This window comes from Rhea pennata, chromosome 2, assembly GCF_028389875.1.
Source record: "Rhea pennata isolate bPtePen1 chromosome 2, bPtePen1.pri, whole genome shotgun sequence".
NCBI lineage: Eukaryota > Metazoa > Chordata > Aves > Rheiformes > Rheidae > Rhea > Rhea pennata.
Window position 1 is genome coordinate 18,826,343 of NC_084664.1, and position 17,383 is coordinate 18,843,725.

A 17,383-nucleotide genomic window follows, 5' to 3' on the forward strand; every position below is an offset into this window, starting at 1 on the left:
CTAGTGGAGACTGCAGTGCAGACGCGGCATGTTCTCCCAGCACAGGGGTGCTCCCCTACCAAAACCAAAAAGCAATCTCTCACCGATACACTCCTAGTGACCCCTCGAAGGATGAGGTTTCTCTAGGTATATCCTGCTGTCCACAGTATAGACTAGCTCATTTCCAAACTGCCAGAAGAACCTCCTTTTGCAGTCAGTGGCTGTCTGAGCCATATTCCCAATGAAGCCAAGGACCTCATTCTGCAGGTGGGGTAGTGCTGGAAGCACAGAGATCCTCTCTGTGCCTGTTGGCTCTCTACCTCGGTGAAGAGGTCCCCTATTCACAGATCAGATTGAATTACCTCCCTGTTTTTTGTTCTGTAATTTATTTTTAAAAGCTATACTGGCGCTGTATTGCCATTTCCCTGGTAAGCACTTCACAGATTGCTGCCCCTTGACCAGACTGCTAGCGTGGGGTGGGAAACAAGGAAAGCTGATACAGACTACATGAGTGTGGTCTTGCCAGGTTGGATAAGATCAAACAGTAGGAATAAATCACTAACTCTTTCCAATTATACTCAACTGTTTTTTAATTCCCTGAGCTGAAGATTGAGCCTGTATGCCCCCCAATTAAACACCAAGTCTGCCAAAGAGCTGCAGGTCTCTAAAGCTATTTTTATATTATCAAACAAAAAAATTGAGGACTGCTCTGTAATATGAGCTTAACTAGTTCTCTACAGCTAAATACTTTCCCCCTGCACCCTCCTCCTCCTCTGAACACAATGACTTTGTCCATTTTGCCTGCTAGGGATGATCCCTACTCTATGCTAACTAGCTACTCCTGGATGCTGCCTAAGAGAGCTAGTGGGCCCACTCAATACCATGACAGGGAAGCGGTTAAAATTCAATGGAACTTGACAAATGAATCGATTAAAATATTTTGTAAAAGTCTCTCTTTTTCAGCTATTTTTTCTGCTTTGAAAAAGAGATCTGCTCAGCTGAACATTCACACCAGCCTAAAGCTGATGCGTTGGGGCACAGGAGGTCTTCATCACTGTGTTCAAAAAGACAGTCTTAAATACTTTGTTAGGATTGACATCTATCACTTTTACCCTTCTGGGAACCAGTGCAGATGAAAGAACTACTGATGATGCAGTTGTGAATATATAAGATCAAATTAAGTTCTGAAGCAAGTGCACTTTAGCGGAATTATACCTGGGCCAAGACTGACATAAGCAGTTATAACGTACTTAACTATCACTAGTAAAAGAGAATTAAGCTGAAGCAGCATGAAAGAATTGTCACAGCTGTACTGAACTGTGTGGGAAAGACTTGCGTAATCGGATTTTTCACAGCTGAAACAGTCACATAACCTACTTGAGGCACCTAATGTGGACTGTATATGTCAGGAGGCTGATCTTCCTGTATGGTCCATGCAGAGAAGTAGATGAACTCCTCCTGGAAGTGATGTAGAATATCTAGATTAAGGAAAATTAAGGTTCCTAGTTCAGATGTCCAGAGTTTCCCTCCAGAGGTGCTCCTCTTCACTGCTTGTGCAGAGAGCAAGGCTCCGAATTTTGGCATCTAATGCACTCCTAAGTTAGGAAGTGAACTACACAGGAGAAATTGCAAATTACTCTTCCCTTCTCTTTTCCCCCAATGGCAGCTGAATCTACCGTTGCATCAGATGAAGGCCAGATTCAGATTTCAGTAATGTTGGTTGTATCTGCAGAGTAACTTCATTCATTTATAGTAATGGACACTCTAGACTGGTAGAAATTAAAAGGGAGTCTGGTTTGTGATGCTGATTCTGTTGTCTGGGAACTGCTGATAGATCTTTGCTTCAGACTGCAAGTCTCACCAGAGTAATCTCAATGTAACTAAATAAATACAATAACTTCAAAGCTTTGTTTACTATCATGCCACAGACAGAGCATGGGGAAATGACAACAGCTAGTTTATAGACCATTTGTTCCATGGCCATTGCCTCACGACAGCCTCCAAACATGGTAGGGAGAAACAAGCATCAAACTGGATGATCTAAAAGGAAGACGATGACCAGCATGGCATGATAAATAAGATAAACAACATTCTCGTATCTTAGTCCATGCTCAGATTTGGAATGACATTTCCTTTATAAAGAGGGATTATGCTCCTGGGCCTCTGCAATTCCTCTGCTATTTTTAAGGTAAAAGCCCTGATCCCATATCCTTGGGCAATTAAGGGTTAAAGGATTCTGACTTCACTTAACTTGTTTTTTTTGTCTTCCCTAAAAGATGTGTTATTACGTATTTTATTGAAAAGAGGATTGGGAGAGGTACAGAATGGATAATTTGGATAAAATATTTCTAAAATTTAACAGATTTCAGATGCTACTGTGGATTCAGTAGTATATTTGATTTTGGAATGTTTAAATTGCTGAGATTTCTTCTTCCTTGGCATGAAAACACAATTATTGAAGCTCATTTTGTTATTTTGAGACTGATAGCACAATTCGGTTCATTGTTTAACATTCCATTGTTATGAATACTGTGAAATTCTCTAATGATTAATAGGATTTCTTATTTTAAATAATCATGCTGAACCTTATTTGCAAGACTTATTAGATCCAACGCTTTCATATGAATAATGCAGGTCTAGTACAGCGAGCTTTGGAGAGTTGCTACTTCTTCGCAAATATTTTTCTCTCTGACTGATTTGGGGACAATTGATCTGCAATATGGAACCTGCAGGTCTGTGTCGCTTCTCCTATTGCCATGAAGGGGCAATCCCTCAAAGGGATTTATTTCCTCCCAAACATTTCTGATCATTTTTGAGGACACTTAGCTCTTCACACTTGTAAAGAGTGGAAACACAGTCTCTGAAAAAGTCAAAGGAGGTAGCCAGATGTTGTCACCTAACCTGGGCAGCACCCTGCTTAAGCCCAGCAGTAAGAGTCTTTTCTGTTTGAGCCCATCCAGCTGGAGAGAGATTTAGAAGGAGATCATAAAACCTGAAGGCAGCTCGTAGCCCCTTCTGTTTATACCCCTTCATTTTTCCCCTTTTCCTGCACACGTTTTCTCCACTATAAGCTACAAGGAGTTTAAAGCTTTGGCTTTAATAATAATAATCCCCACAAGACAGACAGACAGAAGAACGGCTTCTGTATGGTTGTGCAAAGAGCAAGAAACTCTGCATGTTCCCCCATGAAGGTCGCTGCGGTTTCCTCCGCACCCACTCCCATGCACTTCCCAGGCAGCGCTTGGCCAGCTGAGGCAAGTGCCTGCCACAAGTCCCACGTGCTGAAGGTTTTGCTCACAGAGAGATAAAGTGATAAAGCCCAGGGCCCCACAGTAGTCCACAGCAAACGCGGTGCTAACAGCTCTGCTGTACATACCGCATTTAGCTATTACTGTCTTCATGTGTGTTATTACCCTATTACTAAGTAACTGTAGGAGTGGCTTCAGCTACTAATATTTTGATTCACAGGGATTTTCTGTTCCACTTGAGTGACCTGAACAAGGACAGTCTTGCCAGAAAGTTTAGCAGCTGGATTCTGAGCTCTCACTGTTTGGTGTGGTCTTCAGCAGAGCTTCTTAGCATTCACCTTAATGTTTATATTGATATAAGTGAGAGCAAAAAAGTTGCAGTGGTTTGTAGGGCCTACTCTTTCTGAATTTCAGCCACAGAGAAGTACATAGCTTACCCCTCCACATACCAAGAAACCAGCCCTTTCCCATTTTTTAATTGCCTGTGAATGAATAACAGAAATGAAGACAGTTGGCTACAAATCCTGTTTAGCTATTCTCTTCATCATGATTTAATTCTTAAAAGCAAATGTAACAGATAGGAAAAAACAGAAACACATACATGTTCTGATGTGAAGGCAACCAGTCTGGGAATAGCTGCCATTCCTTTTTCTTTAACTTCTGGGAACATCTTGAAACGTGCAATCAACATAGCATACATGTTAGATATGGCACCACCTGGAGTCCACAGTAATATACTGTTACTTTTTCTATGCATTGTAATATCATTGCAGTACAAATGACAAGTCTTGCTACAGCTTTTCTAACTCTGCCTAATTGCAGAAACATGGATTCTTCTTCCTGATGTTCCTCACAGCTGGGTTACAGAATAATGGGACCTACTACACCTGGATAATGGTTTATGTAGAAAGTCGTATTGGTAAACATGGCTGAGGTTTCCTTTCATCTCTCTTTTCTGATCATATCTCCCTTCATCCCCAACCTTATCTGCCCACATGCTATCAACACGTAATCCTACTCAGTAGTCTATTCCACCCCCCAAGTGGTCATCACTGCAAGGCAACCTCACAAATGGCTTTTAAGTGCAACCTTGTCTGGGCTCTCCTCTCCCAAACCTGGGAGGTGTTTGCTTCCCCTCTTTGAGTGAACCCACACAGCCTGTCCCAACTGACACTGTCATCTGGATAACCTGGAGCAGGGTGGGGGAAGACAAAGGAAAAACAGTCATTCTACCAAATATTATGCCTTTGTATTTGTCCTTGGATGAGAGCTAGAACCAAAGTTAGATCTCCCTAATACTATCCTTAAAATTACTGGCATATATTGACTATAAAAAATCATTGCAATCATCAGATGCTAAACTATATTTTACTTCCATATGTCAATTATCAACGCTTAAATTAAAAAGGAGCTCTTCATTCTTTTCAGATTTTTACAAACTGAGCCTCTATGTCTACAGTCGAGCAATGTTTGGCTATACATTAACACTGCATGAGCACTGTGCACATATAATACAGAACCTGAGGCAAAGTCTGAGTGCTTTCATATATGTACACATACACACACACACACACACATATATATAACCTACCAGTGTTATCCTATATATATACTGTATATAGTGTATATATACAGATTATATATTGATTTTATATATAAATAAAATATGCTTTTATTTATATATATGTATGTATATGCACATGTTGATTATGGATTTAGATTTTTAAATGAATGGGTCAGACAGTCAGTTGAGGTAGTGTTGAACCAACTTAATTTTCATTCATTTAAAAATGTCACATCTACTTGGGGCCAGACTCTTCTCTGGTGTGAAGGGAATAAGATAGGCACTTCCAGAAGATGGTTCAGTTCACCCTAAGGTCATTTTTTGCAGTAAAGGGGGTTGACTTGCACTGTGGAAGTGCCTGTCCCTCTCTCCTGAATATAAGGGAGTCTCTGCAAGTAGCCCAGGGTAGGCACCTAATGCTTGGACAGCCAAAGTGGAGTAAGATGAATCCCCCCTGAAAAGAGATCAAGGTAACTCTGCTGGCAACAGTGATGCAACACTGGCAGAGGATATGTGCTGGTAAATTTAGCATTCTCCTGCCTTTTGTATGATTTGTATTTATCCCGTTAAAGACATATACGCTATTCCACAGCCCAGAGAAGCCACGCTTTGCCCTTCATTTCTAATCAGTGTCCTAATTCTGCTTTTGCAGTGGGCTTTCCCTGACCTCACTGCCATGCTGTGAGTCAAAGTGAAAATGCCACAGTGAAACGGCACCACTGGTATGGGGGTCAAAGCAGACCATTTTCCCCCGTCAAATATTTTGCAAGGCATGTACATATTTCTATCCTTCTTTTTATAAATGAGGAAACAAGAAATGGAGAGATCGTGAGGAAATGTTCAGAGAGCTGTCCCTAAAAATTTCAGGTGCCTTGAACAGCTAGCTACGTAGCTGAACTAACATGTCCTGGTTGAAGAAATTCAGCTTAACTTAACCATTTTGTCCAAAGTCATCAGCTCAGTGTCAGAAGAATCAAGATTGAAACAGAATGTTTCCTCAATATCAGTTTTTTTTAAAAAAAACAGTGTTTATTACCTAGCCATTTAACCTTAAACTTATTAATAAGCCCACATTCTGCCTTTAGTTTTGCAGCTATGTTTACACCCACAATTAATTGCAGGCAACAAAACACACCTACAAAACTTGGAGATCCCAATCAGGGCATTATGGATTGTATGTATTGATACTGTATATTTCAATACAGAAAATTCAGAGAGCAAGAACCTTTTCTTTGCAACAGTAAGGTCTTAATTTGAAGCTGTGATGGATTTGAAATGAGAAGAGAACATACAGACAATGATGATTTTCAAAATTGCCTGAAAAAGCAGACTCTGCATACTAGCTATTGCTCCCCTAATAGAGTGAACTGGAAACATGTGCTTTCCACAGACCAGAAATTATACAGAAGGAATGAATGAGGCAGCACTCCAAAAGGACAGCACCTATATGCCTGCTAGAAAACCGGTCTGACAGAGGATTGTGGCACAGAAGCTGTTCGCCTCAGCTTTGGCTGCCTCAGGATCTATTTTACTGGCTCGCTAAGCCAGGAGCTGGGGAGGTCGACTGCACTGTGAGATGGAGGAGAGAAGAATCAGGGTTTGTAATTGTCTTTGCTTCTAGTTCAGAAAACACAAGCTCAGAAATGCAGAAACCCACCTTCTTCCCTCACCCACCCAGGTTATTTCTACTCCTGCTATTCTCTACCTAGAGCACCAACATTGTGACTAAATGAAGCAAGTTCCAGAATTTGACTCACTAGGTAAAATCTTGGCTCCACTGTTGTCAGGGATGGACCCTTCACTGCCCTGGGAGGGACTGGTCTTCCTCCAACTGTTTATACGTTTTGTGAGTCATGCTATCTCAGGTAGAGTTTACCAAACCTTGGCAGATTTCATGCTTATGATGAGCCTTTCATCTGTGTGTGCTGCATGCTCTTGAGCTAGAGACTTGGCTACGAACTGCGCCTGTGACTCAGGCTGAGCAGCAGTCCAGTCCCACTGGGCCATCCCAGTTGAAGCTTGCAATGGGAAAAATTGAAGACCAGCTGTGCTGAGCCACTTTAACGACTGTGGACAGTAACCAACTACTGCTCGGACTGGAATAACTTTGACTTAGAACCTGGTCTCATGATGTGTTTAAATGCTGTCCAGCGTGATGGATGCCATAGTCTTGGTCAGGACCTCTAAGCACTGCAGTAAAAGATGTCAGAGCTTCTGCTCTCAGTGCTTTTTAGATAAGGATTCGTTAGGAAGTAATATTAATTCTTATCTTTTTTTTCCACTTCTGTGTAAAGGCACAAAACTCCTGCATCACCTTCCGCACATGCATTCAGAAGTGCGAATTAAATTGCAAATTTTTTATCCTCTGCACAGCATGAACTTTACCCTTCATGCACTTGGAGCTTTAAACAACCTAGGTTACTAGCAATTAAGTCCCTTTGATTGATGGCCAAAACATCCTTTCTCTCTCCATTAGGTCAATGGACTTTCTTTCCAGAAGAGCTCCTTCCCCACTCTCAGTCTGTTCTCTTTTGCCAAGCCAAGATGCTGTGCTCAATCCCAGTTGTTTCCAGTTTTTGCAATTTGAGGAGACAGGCCAAAATTTTTAGCAATAGAGTTCCAGAGTGAGATAGGAGATGTCAAAGAGTATAAATCAAAAGACTAAGTGGAATGATTAAAAAATAAGTCTCAACAATGTAGCGCTCAGATTCAATGATTGCCCTAGTTAATCACACTCATTTTTTGCCTTGCTGACTTGCCCTGAAGAAACGAGGCCTCTGACCCTTAGGCGCTCACAAAAACTAGCCAGCCAAGTACTTCCACTGAGCTCATAGGCCAACTCACATGTTAAAGTTAAGTATACAGTGTAATGTTGGTGGGATCTTACCCATCCATTCAACTCACTTACAGGGATGCTATGTTTTTTCTCCTCAAATTTCCCCTGCAGTGATGGAGAACATTGCTGTGTTTCTTTGCTCCATTATTAAGACTATATTCTATTTCATGTAATCTCTAGAAAACTAGGGGCAAAACAAAACTGCAAGGCAAGTATCTCTTCTGATTATGTTTCCCATGTGCCACTACAGCTGTTCATAATGCAGTGCAATTTGCTCAGACAGGCACTCACATTTACATCTCTGAAATTCAAAAACATGCAATATGTTATCTCAAAGAGGCCGCTGGCAGTTATTAGCAAGTGTCCTCTTGAACATGCATATTTCATTATATTTACTCTTTAACTACAGGGGATTTCATAGCATAGTCTGAAAAATAAAGAAAGCTTGAAATATCATGTACCAGGTGAAAAAATCCCATCGCCACAGCCCCCTGGCCATCCAACCATCTCTCTCATTTTCCTTAGTGTGACATATTCCAAAAGTACAAACACTGGAGCAATTTCATAGGTGAACCTGAAATGTAGTAATGTCCATATTTAATGTTTTAATCTAGAACACTAACACATAATTTTCCAACATGACAGCACATAATAGCCACAATATACTCTATTTTGCACTGGGTAGCGCTCAGTTTTGTAATGTCTGAAATTTTTCCCTCTGATTTGATGTCAAACATCTAAAAGAAGAAATACTGTGAGCACTGGTGCTTCCATTTCCACCCATTTCAGTGAAACAACTCATGCCCACCTTTTCCAGGCTCAAAGCTTTACACTACATGCAAGACCTGCTGGGCTGAACCAGATGCTAGCCTTGCAATAACCTGAGTGCTTGTTTAGATTAATACACATTAATAGTCACATTCATGATGACAAGACAGTTCATGAGGCTAAGCAGGGGCATAATAATGTTGCCTAGCCCCAAAGTCTGAAAATGATATTTTAAATTCTGCATCACTTTCTTGCAGAAAGCAATGGCTCTAACTGCTCTGAGTGTGGTACCTACCCCTCTACATAAATGTTACTGCTTATTCATCACACTTTTCATTTTCCATATTTATGCATGCAAAATACTGAAATATTTTTTCTGTACATTTAAAGGTGAGTTAGCAAAGCTGATATCATATATGATATGATGAAATTTCAGAGAAGACAGCCTACAGGACAATGTTGAAAGTCTTCATGTAAATAACAAATATAACAAACATTTAAAAAATGAGATAATTATTTTCCAGAAACCTTAACATAAATGTGCTCCTTCAGCTACAGCTGATTCATTCAGCTACAGCAACTAATACTATAGAGCATCACTGTAACAATATACTAAATACTATTAGTGAAAAAGTCTGCTACTTACATATTAGTATTTGCTGCTGATGTCAGCCAGTCTGCTGCCAATCCAACCATGTCCAATCCAGTTGAAAGTTGATTAAAATATCTAGGATGTCCTGCATAAAATGGAAAATGTTATCAAAAGGCTGATGACACAGGATGAAATTATTCAGTGCTGAATGCTATATTCACCCCAGGATATCTATACAGAAAGAAGTGCTTTCAAGGTATGAAACAAAGCAAGCCAGCTATAAAAAAAAAAATCTTGGAAAATGCAGGATTTCTCCTCTTTCTCATGCCAAGCTAAGTAAAATTGGAGTAATTATGTAGAACATGGAATAATGAATTCCAACATTCTCTATTATCCTTTTGCTTTGAAAATTAGTAGGATGCTGCCTCACAAAAATAGCTGTTTGTCCCCGTTAGTGTGTCACATGTTGTCATTGAATGTGTTTTTGCCTGGCTAGGTTTGAAAGGCATGCACAAGACACCATCTGAAGAGCTTGCCAGTACATATAACATCAGTGATGAATGGCTAATGATTATAATAGACAGAGCAAAATGAGAAAATGGAACATTTTGGTGACTGCTTTGCACATGACTCAAAGGCTGATGATTGTACAAAGATGGCAGGGAAGGTGGCAGTTCTTGTCATTTCTTCCCTGTCAGAGTGCAATTATAAATAGCATAGCTGCTTGTAATTGTGATTTTAAATAAACCCAATTAAAACAACATTGTTGCCACATCAGAACAATGCACAAGAACACACTCAATGCACTGATGGTCCATTTACATGCTTAATGTAATTGGCTCCTGAATTTCTCTAAAATCTTGTCAGAGATTTTTCTTAAAAAATGTGCTGAGAGCCATTATAAGCAGGAATACAAACCATTTAAAACTCTGTTTTTAATAGTTGCTTCTTGCAAGCCCCTGGTAAGTGGCATAATTGCCAGCACAAATTGCGGAAGGTTAACAGTTACTGAAACGCCATCCGACTCGGAGGAAAGCATCTCTGCTTCAAAAACACCTGTCCTTACCCATAGGCTACGTTACTGCCTTCATGAAAAACAAAAGATAGAGCAAGATGATGGAGGAAATGCAGAGCAAGAACCAAGAGAAAACTGTCTTTAGTCTCTAGCGGCCTCTTATCAGCCGCATGCACATGGCTTGGAGAATTGTGCAGGGAGAAGAGCTCCCCGCTCCCCACCTTCTCCTGCACAAAGGCAGCATAATTGGGCTTTGCAGGCGGGGGGTGGGGGCAAAATCCAGCTCCCTGCGCCCGTCATTTGCAAAGAGGCCGATGCTGCTGCTGTCCAGTCCGTTCGCCGAGCCCTCCACGCCGAGCCCTCCTCGCCGAGAGCGGGACGGCGCCTTCCCTCCCGCGGCGCGGCTCAGCACCGCTGCCGGGGATGTGATTTTCTGGAGAGCGTTCCTTATTTATAACAGAGGTTCAATAACACAGCCAGGCTCCCAGCTGGCTTTAGGCTCCCAAATTGTGACTGAAAGCAACAGAAAACTCAGAGCCGAGAGCCACTGTCAAATCTGGGCCACGGGAAGGCTCCAGGAGGCTAAGAAAAACACTGGTCCTGCAAACTTGCAGAGAAAAGCTGGGGGATAACAAAATTCATATTCGTAACTGCGACATCTCAGTGGCTCTCTGTCAGGCCGCACAACTAGCCCCAGGGAATAACCTTGTTGTCACTACTTATTTCTACAAGGAAACCTCACAAAACGCCTCCTGCTCTGGGAGCGGCTGGCTGAGAGGGGCCGGCGGCCGGCAGCGGCACAGCCCGGCAGGCAGCGAAGGGGGGCACTTGTGCCACCATGGAAATGTCACCACGGAGGGACACTCACTGCCTGCTTTGCTCTGTCCCTGTAAAATCACACGTCCCTGAATGCGTTCAGCACTAAATAGCCGGCTTTCCTTTAGTGCCCTCCTCCCTAGTAAAAAAGCTTTTAACATGGAACAGCAGAAAACTTAGCTCCCTCCCGCCCCGCCCCGCCTGACCCCCATCTCAGACTGGAAGATTCTGCTGTTCCCGTGACGCCCCAACATTTGGGCCAGCTCTCTGCACTCGCATGGCCATGGCAAACGGAGGCTTCGCTTAGAAAACTGGTTCCCTCGGCGAGGCGAGGACGCGAGCCGCCCGGACTACCCTCTCCCGCGCCTGTCCGCGGCTGAAGTGCGGATCGTTTGCCACCGTCCTCGGCGAGCAAAGCGGTGCCGGCAGCGGAGACCGGCAGGGCCGGGGCGGGGGCCGGGGCCGGGAGAGACACGTGGAGAAACAGGACATCACTACTTACCGGCCGCTTTAGCGATACGCAACTTCTCCCTGCCCCCGGGGGCGCGACGGCTCGGGGCACGGGGGCGCCGCGGCCGCCCCGCCGCTGCCCCCAGCGCTGCCCGCGGCCCCCGGAGCCCCCGCGGAGGACGGGCCGGCCCGGGGGCTGGCGCGGGGTTTGGCCTCGCCGGCGGCCGCCGGTGCAGCGGGGAGCAACGCGGGGCAGCGGCAGCTCCTCCTCCCGGCCCGGCGGGGCGCGTCCAGGCGGTCTCAAACACCTGCATTTTGCCCCCCCCCCCCGAAAACCTTTCACCACATTTCCTCTCTCTCGTTTCCCGGTGTTTGCAGGTGCTGCCTTGCGCTTCATCCCAGAGGATGCTGTGAGCGGGGCCGGTGCGCGGAGCCGGGCGCAGCCCCGGGCCCCCGCGGAGCTGCGCCCGGCCGGGTCCGAGCGGCCCCGGGGCCCCGCGAGCGCTTGCAGCCAGGGCAATGGGAAGAAACTCCCACCGCCACAAACCTCACGCCGCTATCTTTCCCGAAGGGGCATTTCAAGCGTTTTACATCGAAGGAGCGCACCCCGCAGGGGGGGCAAAGCCGCCAGGCGTTTTCCGGGGCCCCTCTGCGCCGCTGGGCGCCCGCGGCCGGCGCGGATGCCAGCCGCGGTGTGGCAGCGGCCCCGGGATGCGGAGGAGCATCGTCAGCCAAGCGAGGCGCTCAGCGCCGGCCCGGCCCGGCCCGGCCCGGCCCGGCCCGGGGGCAGCCGCGGCAAACGCTACCGCGCAGCGGCTCCTCTCCCCCGGCATCCGTGGTTCAACCATTACAACATGACTTTAATTAAAAACAAACAAACAAAACCCTAAAAACACGAAAACAGGAAGAAAGGAATGCTTCACATATTCATGTGGGTGAACGGAGATGATAACATTGTTTTGAAGGGTCTTTTTGGACACATAAAATGAAACAGGTCTATTATGTGAAAGAGGCTAGGGCAAAAAAGCTTAATGAAAATTGTTTAAGAAGCCCTGTTCTTTGGTTTCAGATTCAGAGATCCTGTGTTTCACAGCATCCAGTGAAAATATCTTTTCTAACGAGACACATGGCAAGGATCAATTGACTGACTTTGTTCCTGTGGCCATCATTTATCTAACTATTCCAATATTTTACAGATTTTTTGATAGCAGCAGTCATATATCAAAAGCATTCAGCTGGGTATTTCCACCTTTGAAAGAACAGGATTACAAAGATCCCTAGCAATCTGTACTGGGATCATTCTGCTCTGTTCCTCAAAGGTGACAAAAACTGTTATTATTTTCCCCTCAACCTCTGTGTCTCTTTCACTAATTGATACACTCTTATTTTTAAGTAATTTCTCAGTAATTCAAATTTCCATTAAGGGATCTCTGGACTCCACATTATTTTTTTAATCACAACCATAATTGTAGCTATGCTTTTTGCTTGCTCCTCTGCAGTTTCGGATTCAGAGCCATATGTTTTCCCATGCCGTGCTGCTTCTGTGGGTGCTAAGCTGGGGAGGGTAAGTCCAAATGGGGGGGGGAGGGTGACTGATGGAAGCAGTGCTGGACAGCTGGGAATTAATTGATCCCTGCCCTCCTTAGTGAAAAATAATATAATAGCTATTAAAACAATTTGCCTTTATTTTTATTGCTTGAGCTCAGAGCTAAAAAAAAATCTCCTATGGTCAATTCTGCCAGATTTTCCAATTTCTCTATCCTGCAGGTAAGCAGACAGACATAGCAAACAGCCGCTCTGAGCTCCCGTTTACAGGATGTTTATTGTGATTTTGGTTGTCAAATCGGCTGGTGCCTGCTGCCCTCTGTGCCGAGACGTCCCCCCTCTGCCCGGAGCAAGCACATCCAGGCTGCCTCTGCACTCTGCATCCTATTGCACATCTGTCTGCAGGGAGCAGGATAGGATCCGCGACCCATAATTTGTAAAATGGATGAAGAGAAAGGGAAGAAAGTTGCGAAGATGGTTAAAACATTGCTCGGGGATCCATTCAGCAACCATGCTCCACAGGAGAATTAATTTTAAATTAGGAAGGGTGCGTAATGCTGCACTGACAGTTACAGAGGCAGAATTGCTGGGGTATTTTATCATTTAGGAAAACAATCCCCGTCTCTGCCAGAAATTGCATTAAACCAACAAAATACAGAAGCAGCTTGAATTCTTAATGCTTCAAGGTAAAATGAAATGATACCTTTAATCAATGGATGAGACCATACATGGTAGAAAATGAGCATGGCTATTACCTGTTTTAATTGCATATTTCAAAGTTGTTCTGCAGTTCAATAAAATTTCTTCCAAGGTTTGTGGCTGATCTGCCAGTTCCCAGTTATATTCCTGGAGCAGCTCATTTGGGTAATGGAAATCAATAACTTTTGTTGATCTATCAAAACTTTTCACCACATACTGAAGTAAAATGTCCACAACATCTTGTAGGAAAGACAGAGTTGTTACTTCTCCATTGCATGCTGGCAGAAGATCTGGGAAAGGAGAAATGAAAAGTTAACTTGATTTTACGACTTTATAGATAATTTGGGGCACAGTCTTCTCCCATTTACTTCAGGGAAATCTTTTCACTATCTTCAAAAACAGGACCTTTTTCATTTATTAAGCAATTTGGTTAAGATACTATTGTAAGGAACATTCTAAGAGATGTAGCCAGATTTTGATTTCTTATCTAAAATGGCTATTGTTGCCAGTATATTTACTAACTTTAAGATAATGAGAGAGACAGAGAGAAGTAAACAAGAAAGAAGGGAAAATGAATTACTGGAAAAATAAGGATTGAAAAAAATAAAATGCTTCAAGAAGCCTTCTCAAAATTATCATTTGCTTTGCAATAAATTCCTTCCTTGAGACTGTCCAGTGCAATGTTTTGCAATAACTTGTTGATAATTTAATGCCTTTTTCTGAAGTGATATTGCATGGTCTATCGGTGCCCACACCGGCCCCTTTTGTTTAAACTGAAGTACGATGGCTCGGCAGAGCGGAGCCGTACTGGAAGCCCTATTTAGGGGTAAGCCGGGAGCAGCTGGATATGCCGCGGCGGTTGCAGCCGGTCTCCCACGGTGGGGCCGGGAGGACAGAGCCTTCCCCGGGTTACGGTGCGACTGGGGAAGGGGTCTTCAGGAGCGCAAAGGCCGTCTCCAAGGTCAGAAAAGAACGGCAAAAATACCCTGAATTAAAATAAATCAGTGAGCGAGCCCTCGTTCTCCCTCCTTCCCCGTGAACCTTAATCACATTTCGGGGACTGCAGCCAGAAGGTCGTTGCTGTCAGTACTCCTTACACAGAGCGACCTGCAGGCTCGAGCACGCCAGGTTTTTACGGTTTTAGGGGCTTTCTTTTCTCTTTTTTTCTGGTGGTTTTAACAGCCGCCCAGGCAGGTGTCTGGGGCGCGCAGCCCCCGGCCCGGCAGCAGACGGCATTTCACGGCCCCAGACCGCTGGGTTTTTTCGTTAGTTTTTAAAAGGTGCCGCCGCCCGGGAGCGCCGTTACCTGTTGAGTGCAGAAACGCGTAGTTCACGTCCGCTTTCGGGCAGCTGCAGGGTTTCTGGTTGCAGGTGCAGGTCGGCCGCTGCTCCGCCGCCCCCGGCGCCGCCTTGGCGCCCGTCTCCGCGGGCTTCTCCGCGTCTCCGTAGAGCAGGGCTTGACAGCGACAGGGACACGCGCCTCAGCACCGCGGAGGCGCAGCGCGGCGCCCCGATCCCCCGCCCCGCGCAGCCCCCGCCGCGCTCCGCGGGCCGCGCAGCCGTCCGCGGCGCGGGAGCCGCTCCGCGGGGGCTGCCGGCGCCTCGCCGCCCTTACCGCAGAGTTTGTTGCCGATTCCTCCCGTGAACTTCTGGGCAACCTGACACCAAGCTCTCGCTGCAAAACAAAACGGAGCGGAGGGTCCGTGGGGACGGGCGCTGCCGCCGCCTGCGCTTCGGGGCCCCGCGCAGCCTCCCTCCCGGGCCCGGCCCCGCGGAGGGGCTCGCGCCGAGCCGCGCCGATGCTGCCGTCGACCCCCGCGGGCCCCGGCCGCGCCGCCCTCCCGCCCGCGCTGCCGCGAAGGAGCCTCCAGGGCCGCTGCCAGCGCAGCGCCCGTCGGGGCCGCCGCCGCCGGGGCGGGCGGGCAGCGCTGCCGCGGCGGCTCCGTCGGGGCCGAGCTCCCGGCGGCCGCCTCGCGCCGCCCCTACCTGTGCCGGGGCTCTCGGCGGCCGCGGAGCCCTCCTCGGCCCCGAAGGGCCAGAAGCCGGAGCCGGGGCTTGCCATGGCAGAGGCGCGCCGGCGGGCGGCGAGGAGCGGCGAGCTGCTGCCGAGGCGAGCGTGCGTGTGTGCGAGTGTGTGCGAGTGTGCGCGTCTGCGCCAGGCGGCGGAGGGGCGGGGGCGCCCCGGGCACGCGTGGGTGGGAGCCTCTCCCGTGGGCGCCCCCCGAGGCGCGCTCCGTCGCGCTGCCGCGGTCGCTCCCCGCCGGCCGCTGCCCCCCGCGGTTGGACGGGGCGGGCGGTCCCGCTCGGCTCCCAGCGGCCGAGGGCGGGCACGGGGGGAGGCGCCTTGCCGGGGCGGGCACCCCGACGCCGTGCGCCGACGGACAGGGGGTGCTCGGGGGGGACCCGACTCGCTGGGGCAGCCTGCGCGCCTGGGAAGGGCTGCCCCGCCCTGGAGGGCTAGCGGCTGCCTCGGGAAACGGAGGCGAGCGAGGTGCCTTGTGCCGTGTTCTCCCCCTCGACGGCCTCGGCCGCCGCAGCCCGCCGCCGCCGCTGGCCCCGAGGCCGTCGCGCAGCCCGGCGAGGCAGAGAGCGCGGGTGCCGGCGCCCCTGCCCAGTGCTGCGCGCAGCGAGGGGAAAGGGCGTTTTTCTGGGCCTTGACGCAAACGGCTGCGGGTGTCCAGCGCGGTGCCCCACGGCGAAGGCTGGGACACCCGTCCCGAGGGCAGCGGGGACGGTTTTCCCTGTCCCCAGTGCCTCCGGGAGCTGAGGACTCGTGTCCCTTGCCCTCCCCGCCACCGCGCCCTCGCCGCGCAGCCCCGGGGCGGGGAAGGGCCGCCCCTCCGCGACCCCCCCCGCGCCGCCCGGCCCGCCCTGCGCGGCGGCACTCGGGGCCCCCGTCAGGCCGGGCCGGGCCGGGCCGGGCCGGGCGGCGCCGGGGCGGCCTGGGGACAGGCAGCCGCCGGCTCCGCGCCCCCCTTCTCCTCGCAGGGCGGCCCCGGCCGCCCTGCTTCCAGCAAGCCGGGCAGAGCCTGGTGCTGCTCCCCGCTGCTCTGCCCGCTCTGCAGCGGGCCTCGGAGATGTGGCTGGAAGAAAGCACCCCTCTCCCGCACCCCTTCTCCTCCCCACCATCGGTTTCGAAGCCATCAAGTCTCCCCCTTCCACCGAGCCGCTTCCCGAGGGCTGCGGGCACACATTTCCCGCCCCTGCCAGTCTGTCTCTCCTGCACCGGGGAGAGAGCTCAAGCTCTAGCCCTGGCGAAGAGAGAGGCCAGGCTGGGCCAGGCCAGGATCTGGCCATGCAGAGAGCACTGGTCATGCGGGTCACCCGCTGCTCCTCGCGCCAGACCCCGGGGGCTCCCAGGCCAGGTTCAGGTCTCTCGTCTCTGTACAGACACCCACGAAGGCTGCTAAGACTGCTGCCTCACTGCAACATCTTGATGTTTATCAACACTGCCCTGGTGGTGGGAAAGCACAGGAAAACCAGCTCAGGGATTTCTTTGTATGAAATAACAGGTCTGATGCCGTTTCCAGATCACATCGCCATTGAAGAAATGCAGAAGCTAACCCAAGCCTTCCACGTCAGGAGGCTGCTGTGAGCTCCTCTCAGCCTTGCTCACTCATGCCCCAGCCCACAGTATTTCATCAGTTCTGGGTGTAATTCAGACACAGCCAACCGTTTAACTGCTTTGTGCATTTTTATTTATTTATTTATTTATTTTGCCATTTTAGTAATACACGAGAAAGCAACTTTAAAATAGCTTTCAAAATTTTATCACAGTTTTTATACTGCAGCAAATTTTAATCTGGTTTGCAACCTTATAACTAATTACACAAGAGGAAGCAACGGTTACATTTCTCTGGGGAAAGGTCCA

At 48.0% G+C, this 17,383-nt stretch overlaps 1 protein-coding gene across 1 annotated transcript in view; it reads right to left on the bottom strand.

The window, feature by feature from the left end:
- The window catches only part of GAD2 (glutamate decarboxylase 2), a 36,031-nt gene extending 20,457 nt beyond the window's left edge, over positions 1-15,574 (bottom strand). Inside the window, exons 1-7 of the mRNA XM_062567689.1 lie at positions 15,499-15,574; positions 15,128-15,187; positions 14,819-14,968; positions 13,569-13,802; positions 9,042-9,132; positions 8,089-8,201; positions 3,829-3,944 (exon numbers count right to left, since the gene is read on the bottom strand). Coding sequence (XP_062423673.1) covers positions 3,829-3,944; positions 8,089-8,201; positions 9,042-9,132; positions 13,569-13,802; positions 14,819-14,968; positions 15,128-15,187; positions 15,499-15,574 — 840 coding nt within the window. The remainder of the gene's footprint in view (positions 1-3,828; positions 3,945-8,088; positions 8,202-9,041; positions 9,133-13,568; positions 13,803-14,818; positions 14,969-15,127; positions 15,188-15,498) is intronic.
- Positions 15,575-17,383: the final 1,809 nt, after the last annotated feature.